Below are 23006 nucleotides of genomic sequence, written 5' to 3'. Positions count from 1 at the left end.
ATGTCATTAAATATCGCGAATTGATTTGTTATTGTGGGCGGCGCAGTGGTTAGCGCGTGTGCGGCAAAGTTCTAAGGTCTTGGGAACCTCGTGTGTGGGTTCAAATCCTAGCCGGACTTCCTGTGCGGAGTTTGTATGTTCTCCTCCGTGCTTGCGGGCACTCCGGTTTCCTCCCACATTCCAAAAACATGCATTTCAGGTGGATTGGCAGGTCCAAATTGTCCCTAGGTGTGAATGAGCGAGTGCGTTGTCTGTCCCTGTGTTCCCTGTGATTGGCTGGCAACCAGTTCAGGGTGTCCCCTGCCCGATGTTTGCTGGGATGGGCTCCAGCACCCCTGCGACCCTACTGAGGATAAGCGGTGCAGCTAATGAGATGTGATGAGATTTGTTATTGTTGCATTTGGATTGTCCGACCTACAGTCACGTGTGTCGCTGACATGTTTTTAATGTGTCGCGGGCCTTCGCCTTGGCAAGAAAATGCTAAAGTGAGAAAGAAAGAATAATAATAACTGAAGGTCATTTAACTCTCTAACTGTAGATGGCAATTAATCCCTGCAAATGCAAGTTAACACTTGCCCTTCCACAAAAAGACCAATAGCTTGTTTAGACATGTCAAAAATGGCCAAATGTAGATACAACAGAGAATATATGATGTATGGATTTGATCATAACACGCATCTTTATTCAATGTAATACATAGCAAAAAATCTATTTATTCATAGTTGAAATTAGCTAATGAGTCAACGACAATCTTAAAGGGAATTGTGTGTGTTATTTGACCACTTGTTGTTGCTGCATTATGTCGAACAACTAATAACAAAGAAAAATACAAATTAGAGACTCAAAAAGACCAAACCACACAATTTTTTCTTCTTTTGTTGTCTAACCATGAGCATAGTCTTTGTTTTTTGGGGGTACCCGTAGTTCCAAGATGGCCGAAAATTATGTCAGCTCTCTTTAATTGAGGCTCTTCTTATGTAGAGTAAATGCAAATTTGTCAACGCACAGTACAGGTCAATTAAGGGGAAGTTTGTATTATATAGCGCCTCCTAGTGGTAAGTAAAAACTTCCATCCATTATCTACACCGCTTATCCTCAGTAGGGTCGCAGGAGTGCTGGAGCCCATCCCAGCTATCTTCGGGCAGTGGGCAGGGGACACCCTGAACTGGTTGCAAGCCAGTTGCAGGGCACATGGAGACAACTCACTTGCTCATTCATACCTAGGGACAATTTTGAACTGCCCAATTAACCTCACGTGCATGTTTTTGAGATGTGGGAGGAAACCGGAGTGCCTGGAGGCAACCCACGCATGCAAACTCCACACAGGAAGGTTTAAACTCATGACCTCAGAAATGTGCTGCACATGCATGAAGCACTGCGCCGCCATGCTGCCGCAGTAAAAACTTGATTGAAAGAGAAAAAAAATGATTTAAATAATAGGCAAAAGTATTCAAACAATCATATGAACTGCATTTTTTAAAATACTCGTAAGTCGTATCCTGTGCATTTATTTTACATAACATGATCATCACCTAAATGTCTATCATCTTGCTGCTTCGTGTACCCCCAAATCTCAAGATGGTTTGCCTGAAATGCGAAGTAAAATGGTGAATTTTGGACACTTTCAGTCGCCGTTGTTTGTACATTCTCATCTGCTTTTCAGCACTTGTTTTCGTTTGCACTGCACGATACTTTACAGCAGGGGTGTCAAACTAATTTTAACTCGGGGGCCACACGATAGAACAAACATTCTGTCGGGGGCCGGACTAGTAGATTAAAGAGAAAGAAAAAGAGAGATAAACAAATAAGAGAAAGAGGGAGGAAAACGGAGAAAGGGCAGGGCAAAGAAGGAAAAAGAGAGAGAGGGAGAGAGCGTGAGAAACAAAAGAGATAAAAAGTCATGAGAGAGGGGGAAAAGAAAGGGAGAGGAGGAAAGAAATCCAAAGAGAACTAGAAAGACACAAGGAGAGAAAAGAAAGTGTGAAGGGTTGGAAGAGAGAAAGAGAAAAGTAAGAAAAGGAAGTTAGAGCAAAATAAGTTAAAAAGACACAGAGAGAGAAAGAGACAAAGAGCAACAAAGGAAGAAAAAAATAGAGACACAGAGAGTGAAAGAGACAGAGAGTGGGAGAAAAGGGGTGGAAAAGAAAAGAGAGAGAGAGAGAAATACAAGTACAGTGTCTTTGTTCGAGGCACCTGGCTTTGGCAACATCAAGTTGACATATTTCAACCTGCAGCTCGTTTTTCTCTTGCGCTTCTTTGAGTGGTGTATCGCGGGCCAGATTCAATCCCTTAGCGGGCCTGATCTGGCCCGCGGGCCGCCTGTTTGACACAAGTGTTACAGCGACGAGTTGTCAAAAAATACAAGCTGTCCCATTTTAAAATGCACGTTTATGTAAAATTTATGTTTTGTGTGTTTTGTTTTTGTTTTGCTGTAATGAATCAGGTTCTTTTACCCCTTGGAGATGCAAGTCGTTGGTTGAAAAATGGCAATAGAAATGTAAGAAATGTGAACTGCGGGTTACATTTTGACCTGCAGGAAGCAGTATTGTTTTACTAAGGCTCATGTAACGTCACGAAATTTATGAGGAAGGAGCAGACCCCGGAGGATGACTCCAAGACCCAGAATGCACAGCGTGCAAATAAACCTTTGTATGACTTCAAGGCGGGACTCCCTGTACTACCGTCGTCGCCAGCCTTTGACATATGACAACAACAAAAGACTAATTCACCCTCACAATGAAAAATGAAAATGAGAATAAAGTGCACAATTGGTGAGTAAATATGTGTGAATTGGTGTATTAAATTATTTGTAAATGTCCACTGCCTATATTCACGAACACTGGCTAAATGACAAAGCTAGCTTAAAAACACATTTCCAGGTTCGTAAAAGATTTGCTTCTGCATTGATTTATACATTACATATGATCAAACAAAAGTACCTTTTAGCCGTGAAACGTGAAGTTCTAACATGACATTTTACGTGGCTGCGTCATTTTTAATGATTTCAAAACTTGTATAAGTTGTTGATTTCACCGAAAGACTCTAAAGAGTTGCTCTTTTGGCTCTCGTACATGTTTTGAAGGTTTCACTTATTCAAATGATTAGCTTATTAGCAAGCTCGTTTAATGGTGACGTCACTGTTCATTTGAATCAGCTATTTTGGGGGGATACCATGAACCCTGAAATTTCCATTACATAATAATAATAATAATAATAATAATTTCCTTGTATTGTCATTCTGTGTAACAATGTACACAGAACGAAATGTCGATTGCACCTGACCCGTTGTAGCGAGCCGGGGAGTGCAGCCATAGAGGACTAAAATCGTGCAAATTTTACATTTGGTATTGCTATTTATTAAAGTCAATCAGAGATTTTTTTCGATTTGTCGGTATTAAATTTGTGTATTTATGTCTCTTTAGGTTAGCTTTAGATTTCTATTTGCGAACATAGAGATGGCCCCTGTATTAGTTAGTGTACACTGTACACAGAAATTTGTAACACTCAACTGTTTTCCAATCCGAGATTTTCTTGATTTGTTATGAATGAAGTTGCTTATTTATGTCTCTTTAGCTTAGCAATATCTATTTGTGAACGTAGATGATGGCCCCTGTATTAGTGTACACGGTTATTTTCAATAATCAAATGTTTTATCATCTTTGCAGGATTCTTAAAAATATGGAACAGTATTCTCCAAGGAGTAAAGGTTTGTCAAATATTGGAGCGATGTTTTCTGTTTTTGTAGTTTCTAATTTACAGTTGGATTGTAGTTGATTAAAATGACTTCAAGTTTTCCACCTGAGCTTGGCCGCATGTAGTTGTCGAGTCAGGTCAAGTCATGTTTATTTGTATAGCCCTTAATCACTAAGAGTCTCAAAGGGCTGCACAGATCATAGACTATTACAAACTATTTTACAGACTATTATGACACCATCCCCTCATCTTAAACCTACATAAGGGCAAATAATACTCATTATCAACATACAATATAGGTTATTCTTATGCTATAGAGTCGAAGTGTGTTTTCAGCTTAGATTTAAACATTTCCACTGAGGTTGTGGAGTTGTCTAAATTATACTGTTCTCTTGTTTGATAATGCTTGGGGAGTGTATGAATAGGAAATGATACAGTGTAGAGGTAAGATAAGGCCTAAAAAAATCCAGCTGACCCGACCCAGGGCCGTGAGTATTCTGATTTGTTTGCTGGTTCGGGGTACTTGTGGCCAAAAACACTGAAAGCCTCAAATGCCCCTGCGCTGCGCACTTTTAGTATTCATTTTTATAAACTTTTTTCTTTAAAGTCCGCTAGAAAATAGGCGGGCCTGTACGTAATGATTGTAGGCCTGACTCAGGTTGAGATTCGAGTCTGGCTTGGGGTTAAGATCTTACCTTTGATACAATGTATTGTGTTGTTTTGATTATTTGTAACAAAATTTAAAAAATGTTAAAAATGCAAAGTGTGGCGAGTCCGATGATTACTTGCAGTCAACAAATACCTCAGAACTTTCAATGTTTTTATTAATGATCACAACTTTTTCCTTCAAGAAACTCCGATGAAACCCTCTCAGATCACCAACTGCCTCGTTGCCCCGCCCAGGAGAATGTTGCCATTCTACAGCCCAGACGGATGCGAGCGTTACAACCCATCATCCCCTCAACGGCCATCCCGTCATTCAGAGTTACACCATCAGAATCACCGCAAGCAGCCATTCGGGTTGAGCCTCAGCCCAATGCTGCGAACAAAACCTCTAATCAATGTATCTACAGTTGCCAAGACCGATGATGGGTCGCAAGTTCATCAACCAGGTGTTTCCCACAAGAATTTTACTTCTCCCAAGAAGGATTTAATCGCCCGTTCTCGCTCATCTCATGTCAGCGGGGGTAACGAGCCTGTATATGAATCTGATCCTGGAAGAAGCGCTACTCTACAAAGATTACAGTCAATAAAGGTGCATGATATGACAAGAATTGGACTCTTAAGAATTCACATCAGGTTGGAATAATGTTGTATAAATGTTCCCTCACAAAATTGTGCTTTCTCTTTTAGGAACAATCATCTACTTCTTCAAGTGAAAAATCCTCTAAAGGTAAACATTTCAGATTTCAATAGTTGGCGCCTAAAACAAATATTTAAACACAAAACAATATTTTTCCCACAAAATGTTTGTAATTTTTTTTTGTAAGAGCTGATGAGTATCTTTTAGTCATGCCTTTGTATTTTTTAATAGAAAAAAAATACTTGACTTCAACTATTGCAGTACCCAAGTTAATAACAAACCAATCAGGAAGGCACGAGTTAGCCAGCAATGGAGGCGAGTTTCGGGGTGTCTTGTGTCGGTGCTAAGTTCTCACAATGCTTGATTTTTTTAATCATATTATTTGTGTGATATAGCTGCAAATAAGTATTTAAACGCCTGAGAAAATGAATATTAATATTTGGTACTGTAGCCTTTGTTTGCACAGGTTTTCACACACTGCAGGAGGAATCTTGGCCCACTCCTCCACAGAGATCTTCTCTAGACCAGTCAGGTTTCTGGGCTGTCGCTGAGAAACACGGAGTTTGAGCTCCTGCCAAAGATTTTCGATTGTGTTCAGGTCTGGAGACTGGCTGGGCCATGCTAGAACCTTGATATGCTTCTTACGGAGGCACTCCTTGGTTTTCCTGGCTGTGTGCTTTGGGTCTTTGTCGTGTTGGAAGACCCAGCCACAACCCATCTTCAATGCTCTGACTGAGGGAAGGAGGTTGTTCCCCAAAATCTCACAATACATGGCCCCAGTCATCCTCTCTTTAATGAAGTGCACTCAAGCTGTCCCATGTGCAGAAAAACACCCCCAAAGCACCCCCATGCTTCACAGTAGGGATGGTGTTCTTTGCATTGTACTCTTCATTATTCTTCCTCCAAACACGCTTAGTGGAATTATGACCAAAAAGTTCTATTTTGGTCTCATCTGACCACAAACCTTTCTCCCATGACTCCTCTGTATCAACCAAATCCAAATGCAAACTTAAGACTGGCCTCGACATGTGCTGGTTTAAGCAGGGGAACCTTTCGTGCCATGCATGATTTAAAATCATGACATCTTAGTGTATTACCTACAATAACTTTGGAAACGGTGGTCTCAGTTCTTTTCAGGTCATTGACCAACTAGTGTCGTGTAGTTCCAGGCGGATTCCTCACTTTTCTTAGAATCATTGAGACCCCACGAGGGAAAATCTTGCAAGGGGTTCCTTTCTGATTGAAATGTTTAGCTTCTTCAAATTTCTAATGATTGCTCCAACAATGGACCTTTTTTCACCAAGCTGCTTGGCAATTGTTCCATAGCCCTTTCCAGCCTTGTGGAGGTGTACAATTTTGTCTTTGGACAGCTATTTAGTCTTCGCCATGTTACAAGTTCAAGTCTTAACTGATTGTATAGGGTGGACAGGTGTCTTTATAAAGCTAAAGACCTCAAACCGGTGCATCTGATTCAGGGTGATGCAAGGAGTGCATATGGACTTGTAATGGGCAGACTAACAGGTCTCCCAGGGTCAGAATTCTAGATGATACACAGGTGTTCAAATACTTATTTGCAGCTGTATCACACAAATAAATTGTTTAAAAATCATGCATTGTGATTTCTGGATTTTTCTTTTTACTCTTGTTTCTCTCACGGTGAACATGCACCTACGATAAAAATTTCAGACCGCTTCATGATTTCTAGGTGGGAGAAATAGCAAAATAGATGGGTGTTCAAATATTTATTTTCTTCACTGTGTACATATATTATGTATAATATATATATATATATATATATATATATATATATATATATATATATATACGAAATCATGTCAAAGTCGGCTGCAACATTACTTTTAACCTAATGTTTCACAGATCATTTGAAAATAAAGTTTTAGCTCTTTCCCACTATACGTGTTTTTTTTTTTCCGGTCAAAATGAAAATATGGCTGCGAAGTATCTGTTTATAGTTCTGTTAATGATAATGACTCCATAATATTTATCAAGTGCCTAGCAAAAGTATTAGCCCAAACAAAGAAAAAACTAATATTCGAAGCAGCCGAGAGGTGGATGACCTGAGGGCATACACAGCTGAGTTGGGTCAATCTGAGCTTAAGACAACTTTAAATCGTACTCTGCATAAATTTGCCCTTTATGGAAAACAAGAAGAAAGTTCTTTCTGAAAGAATATCAGAAAAAGTCCTGTTAAGCCTTTGCAAGAAGCCACACAGAAGCCACAATTAACATGAGGAACAAAGTGCTCAGACTCGGATGAGAACAAAATTAAACTTTTTAGGCTACAGTTTTGGTCAAAAGTTAACATACACTTGTGAAGAACATGATGTCATGACTCTCCTGAGTTTCCAGATATTTCTACAACTTAGATTTTTCTCTGATAAAGTGATTGGAACAGATATTTCTTTGTCACAAAAAAAATCACAAGGTTTGGTTCTTTTAGGCTCTATTATGGATTAACAGAAAAAGTGATCAAATCTGCTGCGTCAAAAATTTACATACAGCAACACGAATAAGAATTTTTGGCAACTTAGAAAGTTGTGTCAGTGAAATGAGCGTCATAGCATGGCCTCTTCTTGTGAGTGATTATGAGTGACTACAGCTGGTGTCTTCTCTGAGGCCATTTAACTAGGGCTCATTGGATTTAAACGCCCACAGACGCTGCAATAAGAAAGTCAAAGGAATTCAGCATGGGTCTGAAAAAGCAAATAATTGACTTGAAACAGGTCAGGAAGGTCACTTGGAGCCAATGCAGAGCAGCTGCAGGTCCCAAGAGCAACAGTGCAAACAATTGTTTGTAAGTATTAAGTGCATGGCACTGTTTTGTCTCTGCTACGATCAGGAAGAAAACAAGAGCTATCACTTGCTGTTGAGAGAAAATTGGTCAGGAAGGTGAAGATTCAACCGAGAATCACCAAAAAGCAGATCTACCAAGAATTAGAAGCTGCTGGAACACAGGTGTCAGTGTCCACAGTCAAGCATGATTTCCATCTCCATGGACTGAGAGGCTGCCGTGCAAGAAGGAAGTCCTTGCTCCAAAAGTGACATCTTAAGGCTCGACTGAAATTTGCTGCTGATCACATGGACAAAGATTAAGACCTTCTGGAGAAAAGTTCTTTGGTCAAACGAAACAAAAATTGAGCTATTTGTCCACAATACCGAGCAATATGTTTGTAGGAGAAAAGTTGAGGCATGTGGTGGTTGTATTATGCTGTGGGGCTGTTTTGCTGCCAATGGAACTGGTGCTTTACAGAGAGTAAATGGATAATGAAGGAGGATTACCTTCAAATTCTTCAAGATAAACTAAAGTCATCAGCCCAAAGATTGGGTCTTGGGCGCACTTGGATGTTCCAACATGACAATGACCCCACATCAAAAGTGGTAACGGAATGGCTAAATCAAGCTAGAATTAAGGTTTTAGAATAGCCTTCCCAAAGTGCTGACTTAAACCCTATTGAGAACTTGTGGACAATGCTGAAGAAACAAGTCCATGTCAGAAAGCCATAAAATTTAACTGAACTGCACCAATTCTGTAGAGAGGAGTGGTCAAAGATTCAACCAGAAGTTTGCCAGAAGCTTGTCGATTACTACCAAAAGCACCTAATTGAAGTGAAAATGGCCAAGGGACATGATACCAAATGTTAGCGCTGCTGTATGTATAATTTTGACCCAGCAGATTTGATCACTTTTTCTGTTGACCAATAATGAAGTCATAAAATAACCAAACCTCATGAAGGTTTTTTGTGACAAAGAACTATCAGTTCCAATAACTCTATCAGAAAAAAAATCAGAGTTGTTGAAAAAATGAGAGAGAGAGAGAGAGAGAGAGAGAGAGATGACATTATCCTCTTCACAAGTGTATGTTAACTTTTGACCACAACTGTAAATGCAAAGCGTTATGGTTGGCATAAGAGTCACACTGCACATCAACCTGAAAATACCATTGCCGTTGTCAAACATAGTGTTGGAAGCATCAAACAAGGCAATGCATATACTTTAACCACACAAATTACTGTACATGTGTTCAAAACTGTTCAGCCCCCACTTTAAATAAATGTTTGCGCACGTCTGACACCAATTTCTATTTTGTGAACACTACACTAAATAATGGAATACAAAATAGACAAATATAACTGAAATAACAATAATATTTAGAGAAGGTTCCAATAATTGTCTTCTGTGACTACTTCATTCGTGGTTAAGGAATCCGTGAGCAGTTATTTCAATCAAAAAAATTATTGATTTTATTATTTATCTGTCAACTTTTGTGTATCTTGTAAAATATTTCTACTTCGATAAAATAATTCTATATAAATCAGTTTAAACTTTAATAAAGTATTTTGAACTGGCAATTTTTCAAACCATATCAACTATTAAAAAATATATTGAATGAGCCTTCTTTTTTAAACGTTCAAAGGACCTGTCCCCTCTCTTTATTGAATTTAACAAAAAAACAAATTGTGATCCTGCAGGATCAAAGTGTGGCCACTTGACTATGAAGAGTTTAAATGTTTTCTGGCACGCAAAATAATGAAACCTGATTTTCTTTTTTTTAGCTTTGATTTTGGATCACTCCAACTCAATTCATAAGCGGCGCAGGGAGACTGTGGAAAGCAACGTCAGCTTTAAGAAACCTTGCATCCAAGTAGAGCCCCCAAAGTTGCCACCAAATATTACTACCAGGACATATACAGTATTGCTGCCTGATTTGAAGCTGCCACATAATCCAAATGAGCCAGGGAAATTATTTGATTCATCATTGAATGTAAAGCCTTCCCAGTTAGTCTGCATGCCGTCCAAACCTACTGTGACCAAACAACCTTTTTTAGGGGCCAAGCAGTTCCAAATACATTCCACTCACGGTAACATTATCCAATTAAGATCCATGGCCAACAACAACCAGGACAATGTCAAGAGTGCATGTGAGGGATGTGACATAAGAGAAAAAGCAGAAGTTCACCCGAAATGCATTAATCCAACTCACTCCAGCCCATTGCGGCAATACCAGTACAGTTTGTCAGAGTCCTTAATGAAGAGTCCAAAACATAAGTCTGATAATAACGTTTCTCATGAATCACCATCCAGGTTAAATATTTCTTCAAGCACACCACAAGAGAACAACAAGCATCACTATCACACAGTGACGGTTCTTAATAAAAACAATGACTTTTTAACGCCAGGCGTCATTAGTCCTCAGCGCAAGGTCAACAAAGTTCAAACAGATAAGGCAGAGAAAAAAACACCAGGATCAGATCAAATCACATCATGCATCTCTGCTGTGCAAAGCTCTGACAGCTCTTATTGTAAGGATCAAAAAGCAGCAATTAAATCCATCAAAATGTCCATGCCCTATGTGTCTTTAAATGTCAGAGATATTGAGTCGTACCTAATGAAAGGTAAATCGGAAGACTGTAGTGATCATTCATCAAGGAGAACACATGAGAGCCCAAAACATGACGAAGAAAACAAAGCTGAGCAACCTTCCACATCCAGTCGCTCATGCAAATGGAATAAACTAAACACAGAAGAAGCAGATTCTGTGGATGAAGACCTGGACCTCAGTTTGGGTATTGTTTTAGATTTGGAATCGAGCCAGACATCATCCAAAAGTAGTGAGGAAGAAGAGAAGCTGCTATCTTTGCAGGAGATCATGAATCGCTTTCCCAAGATTTCAACTACACCCGACAATAGCGACAAGCACTGCAATTCAAGCACACTTGGAGGGTCCACTAATCCTGTGAGAAATGTAAGAGCCTGTTTTTTTATATAGCTTCACTCCACTCCCATATGCAGAATCTGTTCTTTGCTCATTATTGCTTGTAAGAATTTATAATAAAACTTGTGATTGCAAAGCATAGATCCCCAGCCTCCATAAAAAAGAAAGTACTGATATATGTGTCCTCACTCAGGTGGAACTGTAGTTATGTTTTGTTTGTAGAATTTGAGTTGAGCAATTTTTTAACCGAGCTCTTGTTAACCCTTATAATGTTTTTACTCATCAGTATTTAGCAAAATGGATGCCCCTTTTGATGAAGTAATTGGTAACTTTTCCTGCTTATATTCTATAAATGCAATATTATCAGTGAATTGTGTTTTCACAAGAAGTACTGCACATACCGTAATACTATTTCATTGTGTGGATAACTTTAGCGTTGAAGATTAAATTCTTCTAGAGTCCACTTTACAATATTTGTTTTTTTCTGTTTTGCATCAGCAAACCGTTAGAACAGGCTCATACAGAAACAGCATGGACCAGATGCTAAAAGACAGAGACACCCAAAAGAAGTAAACAAGTCTAAATAACGCTCTAGTGTCTGGCTATTCATTTCTATGAATCATTTTCATGATTTGTATTCTCTCAGGGCAAAGGAAAGTGTGGTAAAGCTTCTTACCTCATGCAATAATGAGTTGTTGGAAGTGGCAAAATACCATGAGGAGGAGAATCAAGACAAAGGCTTCAGAAACCAACTGTACGGCCAGCGTTGTTTTGTTTGGGTTGTGTGGGTCAATTGCTTCAAAGCAACCCTCAATGAGATACTATGGAGTTTTCTGCAAAATTGTTTTTCTTCCAGAGAATTTGTACAACGCTACTCAATAGAGCTCACTACCATCCGGGAGGTGCCTCCTGGAGAACAGGTGTTCCAACTTGACAAGTTTGGCCAAATATTCAATCAGGATTCCCTGCAGCTTAGGCATTATATGGTCAAACCACAGACACCCAAGCAGAAAATGCTTTTTTGGTAAGACTGCTTTCTTGAAGGGAATATGCAAATGTTGTGATTGCAAAACGAGTCAAGTTGACCCCTATTTGTATGGATCATCACCACATAATTTTCGTGCATCCATAGATGAAGACAGTTTCTTATTGAGATGGTCCAAATTCAGTAGTATGTTGACATTGGTTGATTGTAGGATGTGATTACAAACGTCTTAATTCTAGCGTTGTAAACTGTGGGTTGTCTCTAAAATTGATGTAAGATATATAGAAACTTCTTTTGCCATTTTGTTGGTCAGGTCCAGCCCGGCTCAGCTTAAGTTGCTTGTGACTATGCGCCGATTTCAGGATGCCTTTGATTCTCAGGCGCTATGTCCAGCTCAAATTACTGATTTTCTTTTTAAGGTAGGCCCCTCCGCAACTCGCTGTGATTTTATTCAAGCCATATTTATGTAATATACAAACCATAATTTTCATTTTGACAGATGATGTCAGTGCATTCTAAAAGGATGTTATCTGAACAGATGCTGCAGGCTCTCTGTGACATTGCCAGCTCGGCTGCCTATAATTTCGGTCAGTATTATACTTTTTCTCATTGTTGGCACTGCAAAGCTGTAAAAGCTTTCAGAGTTTGTGAATTTCCGGTGAAATTATTAGTGGCTTAATCTTTTGCATAGCTCTCTATTGATAACTTTTATACTTGTTTGAATGTTTAGCTATAATGTAAATTAGTGCTAAAAAATGTTAAACCTCAGATTTAAAATGTTATAGTTGTTCATCTCTTTGTTTAAAACATTTAAAGCTTGAATAGACCGTTAACTCGTGCATAGTTTGCAGCTGTACTAATTGTGATACTTTTGGGGAAACAAGGATGACGTTTTTCAACATTCCAAAGGTAAAACTGAGTGGATGTTAAGGGAAAGACTCAACCTGTGGTTGTGAAGCATCAACCGGAATGTATTTACTCCCGATCCATTAATTTTGTTACCAATAACGTGATTTGAATTATGGATTTCGTATGTGTAGTTATAGGGCCACCATATTTTTGGCTACATGATTATTATTCTTTTTTACGCCGCTAGCCAGACATTGGCTATGTATTCATTCTAACCCAACAAAACTTACTTTCAAAAACTTACATTGTGGATGACGTTCTGTTCGTTCCTCACCAAAATAATTTGGCTGCTGCAAAGCTACGTGAAATGGAATGGACGGCGTAGTTATTTGTCCAATGGGGAAGTGTTATTCACTAGTTGCATTACGCTGCACCATCACTGCCATCATCATTTAGTCTTCTGTTTAAATCTCCTGTCCAATTAAAGCAAAAATTCCCCCAACATATTAACTTGTTTATTGCAACAAAGGAGTGAATCGGCAGACCCCCCTCTGAGGATGTCACTCTTGATAACACGCTGCCGTACAATGTGAACCCAGCCATGAAAAAACTCTAAGCTTGTAGAGATGTGTAAGCCTTAAGTTGGTCCAAGGTTTAGGCACTCAGAGTTCACCAGATAGTTGACGATATCGGGGTATGTATGTACTGTATATACAGGTTGTCTACCAAATCATCACTCAGGTCACTTGGTAGGAATTTGTAACTATTTTTACCCGTGATTTAATTTAATATCTCCAATTAATGGGCTCATCTTATTGCACCATGCGTGTTTGTTTCCACCGTGTTTGTCTTTTTTTTTACGTGACACCATAACTCACTTTGATTATTAACCAAATAAATCCTACTTCACTCTTAATGTTAGTCACTGTGTTTTCTAACTGTCATAACGACATCTTCTCAAGGCATGTGTAATAAGGGGCCTTCCGATCTTATAACTTCCCACGAGAGTTTGGTTGAAGCCTTCCTGCAATTTGCTAAATATTTTACACCCCATTACAGCATATTTTGCCCACAATCACCGTCATCTTCTCACTCGATTCTTTTCTCTGCCTTTCTCATTAGAAAAAAGGAGCAGTGCATTTACAGTGTGGGTGCCCTCATTGGCTGACCTAACCCTGGTCCTGATGAACATGGGCGTCGCATTTGTATCACTGTTCCCGTTTGAAAACCTCCAGCCTGCATTTACTGAGGGAGATTTGCTGTAAGTTTTGCATGCTGTGGCCATTCTGTAGTGAGTGCTTCATATCTCACTGTGTTCTAGTATTTAAGCTTTGTGCTCACTATGATAAATCTTGTATTATATTATATAGTCATTAAATCAGTGTTGACCATAAAGACGTAATCAAAGGTTCCCGAAACGGTAAAAATCACGCATGAACTTTTCTCATCTTAAGGATAAATTCGCTGTTTCAAAGTTAAAGGGTTGACCTATGTGAATTGTATAGATCCGAGGTGAAAATGTTTTGTAGTGTAGATGAGGGTATTGTGAGATATCCCAAAGAGAATAAGGTGTTTGAGGTGGTGCATTTGAATTAAAATCAGTATAGTTCTAGCTGGAAGGAGTCTACCTACTGTATCCATGTGTAATGTGCATTAGATTTTATCTCATCATCACACTATTTTCATTCATGGTACCTAGGATTAATGTTTAAATAATGGAGAAAACAGAAAGTTGTGCTGTGAAAGAGATAAATCAAGGCAAAAAAGCATGACCAAAGAAAAGACTCTTTGGTGTGTCTGATGATGAATTAAATGTTAAAGGACGTGAAATAAATTGTATATTTTGTGTTGGTATTGTGTTCGTAGTTGTCAATAAACTTTTTGAATCAAAGCCACACGTATTTAACGTTCGTCACTTTTAATACTTAGTTTGATGGGAGAACAAACTTAAGTTTAATGCTGAATTTTAATCAAAATTTGGGGTTGCACAGTATACATACATTAATACGGTATTTCTTCCACACCCTGCTCACCTTTTTAAGCTCTAACCTACTTTCATGCATGAAAAATGAAGTTTACTACTGCTAAACTTTCTCAGGTACAGTTTTTGTGTTTATTATAGGAAAAACATCTACAGCCAAATTGAATGTCCTTTAAAGAAGCCATTGAAGTCATTCCCCGCACACAACTGTAACAACATCTTTAAGGTGATAACAGAAAACAGAATTCAATTCAAATGCAGTCCTTAGTAAAATAAAGCCCACACCTGCATTTTTCTATTTTTTCCCAGTATCTGTCATACTGCATGAACCTGTGTCCAACGGTGTACAGCGACTACGAGCTACTTTTGCTGCTGACCATGATAGCTCGGTTGGCCCTGGAGACTCAATTCATTCCTCTGGGTTGTGTGGAGATTAAAAAGCTGCTATATGTGGTTGTCAGAAACATCAGGAACTGGGACACAATGGTCAGTTTTACAACTAGACTACGAAAATGAGAAATTCTCATGCTCACTTGTTCTAGGTTATTCCAACCCACCGGCACCCAAGGCCAGCTTGTGAAGTTTGCCTTTTGTTTTTGTATTTTAGCTACCCATACTCTGCCAGAACCTCACCAACCTCACAGATGACCACCACAATATGTGCTTTCTAGTTGAACTGCTGCCTGACAACGCCCGCGGAAAGTAAAGTTTTGTAGAGGCTGAATTCGGAAATTACCGTGCCTTGAAAAAGTATTGGCCACCCACGAACTTTTGACATATTTCAGGCTTCCAATTTATAGATTTAAAACTAAAATAATTTTAGTTACCAACATGTGACACACAATCATGAAAAGAAACCAACATTTATATTGTGCTAACAACAAACAAAAAAAGAAAGAAAAGTAGGTGTTGAAAACATAACTGCCCCCTTTGAGTTAATACTTTGTACAAGCACCCTGTTCACACAGTATTTTTGCACATCTTGCAACAGAAATATCTGCCCATTCTTTCTTGCAAAACAGCTCATGTTCTTTAAGGTTTGATGGTGATCATTTGTGCTATGGCTGCATGATTTGGTGGAAAAAAAAACTAATTGCAATTGTTTTAGATCAGTATTGCAATTCCGATGCAATTTTCGGTTTTAAAAGAAAAGTGCATTTTTTGCTATTTTGTGGGAGTACTAATTCATAGTGAGCATTGTTTCTTATAGAATTTTATGAGACCCCGGCAGGTGAACAGACTAACATGCAGCCCGGGAGCCAATTGCAGCCCGCAGAGTGATCGTTTGACGCCCCCACCATAATGTGAAAGTTTTAAGGGACAGTGGTATTGTTTAGTTCCTCCTAATGGTGGAACAAAATAATTGATTAAAAAGAACAATATTGATATATAATATATTGATATATATGATAAACATGCATTTAAAAAAAAAAGTCAATGTTTTAGAAATTTGCATTCATTTTACATAACTGGGCTAGTTATCAGCCATCTTGCTGCTTAGAGTACCTAAGATTAAAAAAAGGCTGGGGAAAAAAAGTGAGGTAAAAGTGTGCATTTTGGTCACTTTAAGTCTCCATAGTTTATATTCTTCCTTGCACTTGTTTTAGGTTGCACCACACAATACAGTGGTCAAATAATACACTTTGTAACGTAGGTAAAGCCCATGCTAATTATGGATTTATTATACATTATACTTTACATCAATGTATTTATAGTTTCACCTTAACTCTAAATGTTTTTAGATCTTATTCTGTAAGAAATTAAGAATGATATTCAAGAACAGTGGAATGTTTATAATCAGAAGCTTTCTTGTGGATAACTTGATTTGGCCCAGTTTCACTCCGACCCTAGGTCCAGGGCAGTGCTACAAATTAAATGGGAACTATTTCATGGCGCAGTGGAGTATTTTCGACGCTGCGTTGTTTACATTTTTGTCTTGTTTTCCTTTTTTTCCTTTTAAATCTGACGTTTTTCATACTATTTAAGCTTATCCTGTTCTTAAAAAAAAAGTTTTAAAATGCTATAATTTTGGGAATTGCTTGGGTTTAATTTGCAGGTGCTTGAGAAAACCCCTACCCCCTAAAAACAGGCTCGTAACGGCCACGGATAAAGTTCACCGTAGATTAGAAAATAACGGCATGGGGTTTGCATCATTCAACTACTTGCCCACACCCCTCCTGGGATTATAGTTAGCAACTGCGGGACAAAACCATGTTTATCATCCAATCAACTATACATAAACATGTTAATTAACCAATAAACCAATTAACCCAAATAGTGTGTGAAAGGACGAAAAAAGCCAGCAAGCAAAAACACCAGCACGTTTGCTCTTTTATATAGCGCCTTTCTAGTTGGCCAGAGACTCCATTAATCAAATGACAAACAACACATTTTCGGAAAAAATGCATTGTTTTACCTTCACACATTTTGGTTGATCTTGCAGCCCTAGTTTGTGCACAGCATTTTTGGGATCTTTCCACAAATGCTCAATAGGATTGAGGTTGGGACTTTGGCTTAGCCATTCTAACACCTATCTCCCATGTGGCTTCTTGTAAATGCCAAAAGGGCCTTTGATGGTATTCTTTCAGAAAGGGCTTTTTTCTTGTCACTCTTCCATGAGGCAGATTTATCAGAGTAAGACTAATAGTTGTCTTATGCACAGATTGACCCACCCGGGCCCTGTATGCCCTCTGGTCACCCAACGTGATCATGGTCCCTAAGGTTTCTTCTCTGATTAGTTTTCTCTTTTTTTGACAGAAAATTTAGAGGAATGGCTACTAACACTTTTGCTGGGCACTGTATGCTGTTAACTTTTGATTTTATTTGTATTAATTAATTAATTTATTTTTAGATGCTTGCAACAGCATCTTAGTCTCTCATTGATATCAAAACTCCTTGATGGAACGAGTAGATATTGGCCAAATGGAAAAGAAATTCAGGTACTTGTTACTTTTTCTTATTTTTGTGTTTTGTCCATCTCACTATTGTCATAAATACATTGTGCCTTCTTACCTAAATGTAGCTTGCTGTACTCAAGCGGTACCTGCCTGCTATGAAGCCTTCTTTCTTACGCCGAATCATGCCGAACACCTCCAGCAGGAGTTCCGCAGAGGAGGATGCTGAGTATCTGGATCAACAGGTGAAAAAACAGGGCATACGTTTTTCTTCTGAAAGAAAAAGAAAAAATATTATTGTGTTTTAAAAAGAGCTTTAACAGTAATTTTCATGTATGTCTCTCCTAAACTGCCATTGGTGCCAGAGTTTACATAAGGCGTTAGACAATAAATCAGTGGTTCTCAACCCGTTCTGATTTGAGGACCCATCATTCCTACCCTAATGACAAGCTGTGACCCAAATCAAGAAAAAATCTCCACATCTCAAATGTATCAAATGAAAAGATTGTGCAGTTCGAAGCACATCGAGCAGTGTATATAGGGCTGGGAAAAATGTTTCGGTAACGATTTGCGTTTTGATTTTCAATTTAACGTATGAAAATATATTAACGTAACGTTTAAATATCTGCTCTGGGCGCGCCCCCAGGTTTCAAGCGATTAATCGTTTTTTGTTTTTTTTTAATCAATTCCTAGCATTAATTTTATATATATATATATATATATATATATATATATATATATATATATATATATATAAAATTGACCAGCAAAACCAAAATGACTTTTAGTACCATTTATACTCGCATACATGGGACCCCCTAAAACGGCTTTAGAATAGCCACATACTAAAAGAAGTTACTAACCAATTATTTTTTTATATCGGGTGAACAAGGATAATTACTTAATTGTGTAGATAATAAAGATCAATTGGTCTGGAGAGGGATAGCCACCACCAGGCTTTACTTGCCCAAGACACACCACAGGAAATGTTGCCCCTACCACCCTAGTGGTTAAGGGATACAGCAACCCACCCGCCCATCCTGGTAAAAAAAAAAAAAAGTTACAAATATTACATTTTTAAACCATTTACTGCACCTTCAACCCATGCTTCAATGGCAGACACTTTTACAATATTTTCGTATTTCAAAATCATTTCCTTCGACTCAATCGTTGTTGTCACTGTTATACCTGTCCTCCCCCTTTTCACTAACTTTCTTGAGACCCATTATTATGGACAGAAAAATAAAATAAAACAATTGAAAATGAAATTAGATTTGGTCCCTCTCTAACACAACTGGGACAATGCCAATTGATATAACAGGAAGAAGAGCTCGAGCAGGGCATTATCACCATCTACTGTGTATTCATTGTTTTTTTGTTATTTTTCTTCCTTGAATTTTTTTGTCAGGGGAAAGGCCCACGACCCACTGAAAACGGGTTAGCAGCCCACTTTTGGGTCCCGACCTACCATTTGAGAAGCACTGCAATAAATGATACTCGTTTTTTTTTTTTATATTTTTACCTTCTACTTTTTTTCAATTCTTTTTGCAGTATTAGAACTTGTTAAGAATTCTAATTTCTATCATGTTTGTGCTCTAGTCCTACTACCTCTGTCACAGCCTGCTGACCTTAACAAACAAAGCATCTAATTTCCACATTTTCCCGGCCCATCAGAAGGTAAAAGCAATGCTACATTTTAGCTATCATTTAGTTTGTTGCAGTCTGACAGAAATGCCATATTTTTTTTTGTCTCCCTTTTAGGAGCATTTGCTGACTTTAAGCTCAGATCTTAGATCTCAAGTCATGTGTAACATCAGGGAAAGTGAAAAGTGTCTGTACAGGACTAAAGTGAGTGTCAAGACTCCTATTAAATGCTTAGCTTCATTATTTTCCGTTGATATGCACAAAATATAAATCTGTACTTAAATCCCCAGGTCAAGGATTTGCTGGCCAGCATCTACACAAAATGGCAGATGATCCTCCAGCGCATGCAGCCTCTTAATGTAAACTTGTCCCATGTTCTCACAGCACTTTATATATTAAATAAGTATTTAGGTTTTATCATGGATTATGAATGCAATTAGTACCAAGGTTGACAGCAACTCTATCTGAATGTAGTGCTATTTTGTCATTATCTGTATACCAAACTCACCATCATAAAAAGGTCAAGTTATAAAATGTCAAATTTGGGGTCGTATAATCATCTTCCCATGTGAAAAATCTTGATAATTTTAAAAACGTTTTCCATTATGATAAATCTTAAAATAGCTGTTAAAAATAAAAATACATTTACCTGTATCCCAAACTGTCATTGTTTTTAAAAAGTCAAGGAGAAAAAATTTAAATTTGGGGTAGTATAACCATCTTCCCCTGCAATAAATGTTGATCTGTATGAATAATTTTTTTAATGAGGCTACATTTAATAAGAAAATTAATCAGCAATTGTAAAAAAGGGAAAATAAACATCAGCATTATGATATAATCAGATATTTTTTCTCTTGGATGTTCTTAGTAGAAAAATACAATTTAAAAATACTCTTTACATATAAGATAAATGAAAATTTAAAAGTATTACATGATTTATAACATGTGTAAAATTGGCAAAAGTGGAATAAGAAGTTCAGTGGTTTCCATAGATTTTTGTGAGACACTGCTGGGTGGACAGTCTAGGGGGGTGCAGAGGCATGCCCCCTTGGAAGAAAATTGTGTACATTTCAAATTTAAACGCATCGATCTAGTGCATTTTTAGAGCAATATCAAGAAGCTAGATCTATGATGAAAGTGTGGCCCTGTAAACTAATGAATCATAAATACATGTACACGAAATAACACCCAAACAAGTCGTACCAACAAAGCATGGTAAGCGAGACAGGATACATGCAAAACAAAACCTGGATGCCGATTCTGTACTATTTTATTAGGGCAATGTGTAGTATTTAGGTCCTACTTGTAGTACGTTAAAAAAAAAACCTTCATTCAGTAACAAAAGCATTGATTTGAATAATATGCAAAAATACATGAAATATCATACCAACGTTGTTTTTTTCTAAATATTCATGGGTCAAGGAATTTGTATTTCTTTTACATAGCAGAATCCATAATTGGTAGTCGCTGCCATGTTTCTCTGGGATCTTGCTGCTACACTGTGATCATTTGGCACTGATTTTCATTTGCATTAGACAATACAGTGACATCTAGTGGACATGACTAACACGGTGTACCTTAAAGGTTTTGCAGTGGTGATTAAACAGAGCAAATCACCAATATGAGTTTTAATTTTCATTAAATGTGATACTCATATCGGTGATTTGGTAAATAACAGTTTTAAATATAAGTACTGCTGCTTTTGTTATACCAGCTATGACATGAAGCCGATTGGGCTTCGATTGTTTACAGGAGGTTATTGCATACCTGTGAACCTTAGCCTATTGCTACTCTTAATAATGATTTCAAATTCCCCTACTAACTGTTAATAAACCTTATAAACAAATTTAAACTTTGAACCTTTTTATACTTAGCAACTTTAAAGTGAAGCAACAGAAAATCCCTGAAAAAACAACTATTTAAAAATAATAATAATAAAAATATTAACTCTTCAGTGCTATTAAAAAAATTGAATACAAGCACTTAACTATTTACAATTCAACTTATAACCAATGTAGACTGAAACAACACAGAATCTCCAAAAACCTTGCAAAAATATTATTTCAAATGTTCAAAACAAAAGAAAGATGAAAATTGTTTCTACTGAATATTGGAATTTAGGAATACCAAGTAAGTAAATATATCGTGGAACTGATTCGGCTTTTCTGTCAGTGATAATCGATGCAGTCTGGTTTGGAACGATTAATATGATTCAAATGAGTTCATTTTCCTGCTTTGAATCATTTTATTGAAATGTATGTTCCTTATATCTGTCCTTAGTATTGCACTCTCTCCTGATCCTGTGCTCAATGTGCTACTGCCGCCGCCACTCCCGCCTTCGCTTAGTGCACAAAATAGAGCAGAAATAGAGACGACACCACGCATATTAACCAATTAAACTAAAGCAAGTGAAAGGATGACATTAGCGTGCAAGCACAGCATGGCGTTTGCGATCCGTTTTATAATGACATATCTTATAATTAATAATAATAATACATTTCTGTGAGACCAATTAAACCCTGGCGGCCCTTAGAGACTTCCCATAGTATGGGAAATACTGAATTGTTTATGCAAATTAGGTTTATTAATTTATTGCAAGAATGTTTATTGTTTGCCACTTTTCTTAATGAGATTTACATAATGTTCAAGATCAAATAAAAAAACAAATAAGCAATTTTGGGAAGCTGACACAGACATTCATTTTGTTCTTATTGTTCAACACAAAATAAATCAATAAATAAATAAGAATACCCAACTTAACATGATTTTCATTGTGTTTCATGCAGTCTAAGCTTTGCGACTACTGGATGCCCTCGTCTGTTGTATCCTTGACCTGCAGCCAAAAGGATGAAGATGGCCTTGATGGGCTGCGCACGGGAAGTGCAAATGCCGAAGAAAGCATCGCCGTCAAGGTGGAAGAAGAGGAGTCTAGCCAAAGGGGCAATAACTTAACCTCTGGTCAGGAAGAAAACTATGAGCACTGAAAAAAACTGCGAAGCTTCCAGGGATATTCAGCCGTGTCACAGACACACGTAATGAAGCTTTTCCAAGACTGCGGAAATACTGTGAAAGATTCATGTTGACAATGCAAATGCACTTGGTGCAACATTAGTTACACCTTAATGTTTGACAGCATTTAATATTAAATTTTATTGTAATCTGGTGAAGTATTTTATGTATTATAATGTAGTTTACTGTGTTGTCACACTGGGTTTTGTTACATTATGTGGTTGTACCTAACGCTATGGCTAGTTTTGATGAGGAGAAAATACCTTTACTTGTTGAAAAGGTGATTTTTCTGTTACTCGGTTATTATAGCCCTCGAATTGTTCGTCATTTTTGTGTATTTAATACTATGTTTTTATAGTGTGTTGTATTTTACCAAGATGTTTGTACACTTCGGGACCTTTCATTTGTATTGAATAAAACCAAATATGTGCTCCTTACTTCTCGGCTTGATACCTGTGATGTATTGCTCTCTGGTCTCTCGATGTTTAGTATCAAAAGTTAGCAGCTGGTTCAAAATGAGGCCGCAAGACTTTTGATTAGGACAAGTTTGACGATATCACTCTAATTTTAGCTAACTTGCAGTAGCTCCCTATTCATTTAAAATGTGACTTTAAAGTTCTGTTACTATCATACAAATGTTTGCATAGACTTGCCCGCTCTTATCACTGTGATTAGATTTCCCTCCATGTTCCTGCTCAGACCCCATGCTCCGAAAATGCTGGTCTACTTGTGACTTCTAGAGGCAAGAAGAAATCTGCAGGTTTCAGGGCTTTCTCCATCCCGTGGAATCCTGTAGAATAATCTGTTTGAATCTAGACTCAAGAAACACTTTTATCCTATAGCGTATAATTGATGCCAACCTCATACTTCCTTTTTCCTGTCCTGTCCTGCCTGGTTGGTGGCAAAGTGAGGTA

General features: G+C 37.8%; 1 protein-coding gene across 5 annotated transcripts; it reads left to right on the top strand.

Moving 5' to 3' along the window:
• Window positions 1-324: 324 nt before the first annotated feature.
• Window positions 325-22529, top strand: slf2 (SMC5/6 complex localization factor 2). Of its 5 annotated transcripts, XM_088352087.1 has the most exons (21): window positions 325-2497; window positions 2587-2771; window positions 3666-3706; window positions 4545-4948; window positions 5047-5086; window positions 9571-10760; window positions 11229-11299; window positions 11377-11484; window positions 11587-11754; window positions 12029-12134; window positions 12215-12302; window positions 13684-13825; window positions 14687-14771; window positions 14855-15031; window positions 15153-15247; window positions 17397-17484; window positions 17568-17684; window positions 19039-19116; window positions 19201-19287; window positions 19374-19442; window positions 21870-22529. In XM_088352087.1, the coding sequence occupies exons 2-21, from the start codon at window positions 2737-2739 to the stop codon at window positions 22065-22067; spliced, it is 3387 nt and encodes a 1128-aa protein (XP_088208213.1). In that variant the 5' UTR covers window positions 325-2497; window positions 2587-2736; the 3' UTR covers window positions 22068-22529. The 5 variants fall into 5 exon arrangements, with proteins under 5 accessions (XP_088208213.1, XP_088208216.1, XP_088208215.1 ...); XM_088352090.1 differs by having other exon boundaries at window positions 325-2771; window positions 12254-12302; window positions 13687-13825; XM_088352089.1 differs by having other exon boundaries at window positions 325-2771; window positions 12254-12302.
• Window positions 22530-23006: the final 477 nt, after the last annotated feature.

Source organism: Urocampus carinirostris, chromosome 13 (genome assembly GCF_059441175.1).
Source record: "Urocampus carinirostris isolate Australia breed hairy pipefish chromosome 13, RoL_Ucar_1.0, whole genome shotgun sequence".
Lineage (NCBI taxonomy): Eukaryota > Metazoa > Chordata > Actinopteri > Syngnathiformes > Syngnathidae > Urocampus > Urocampus carinirostris.
Note: the sequence above shows the minus strand (reverse complement) of the source record. Positions and strands in the feature narration are given on the sequence as shown.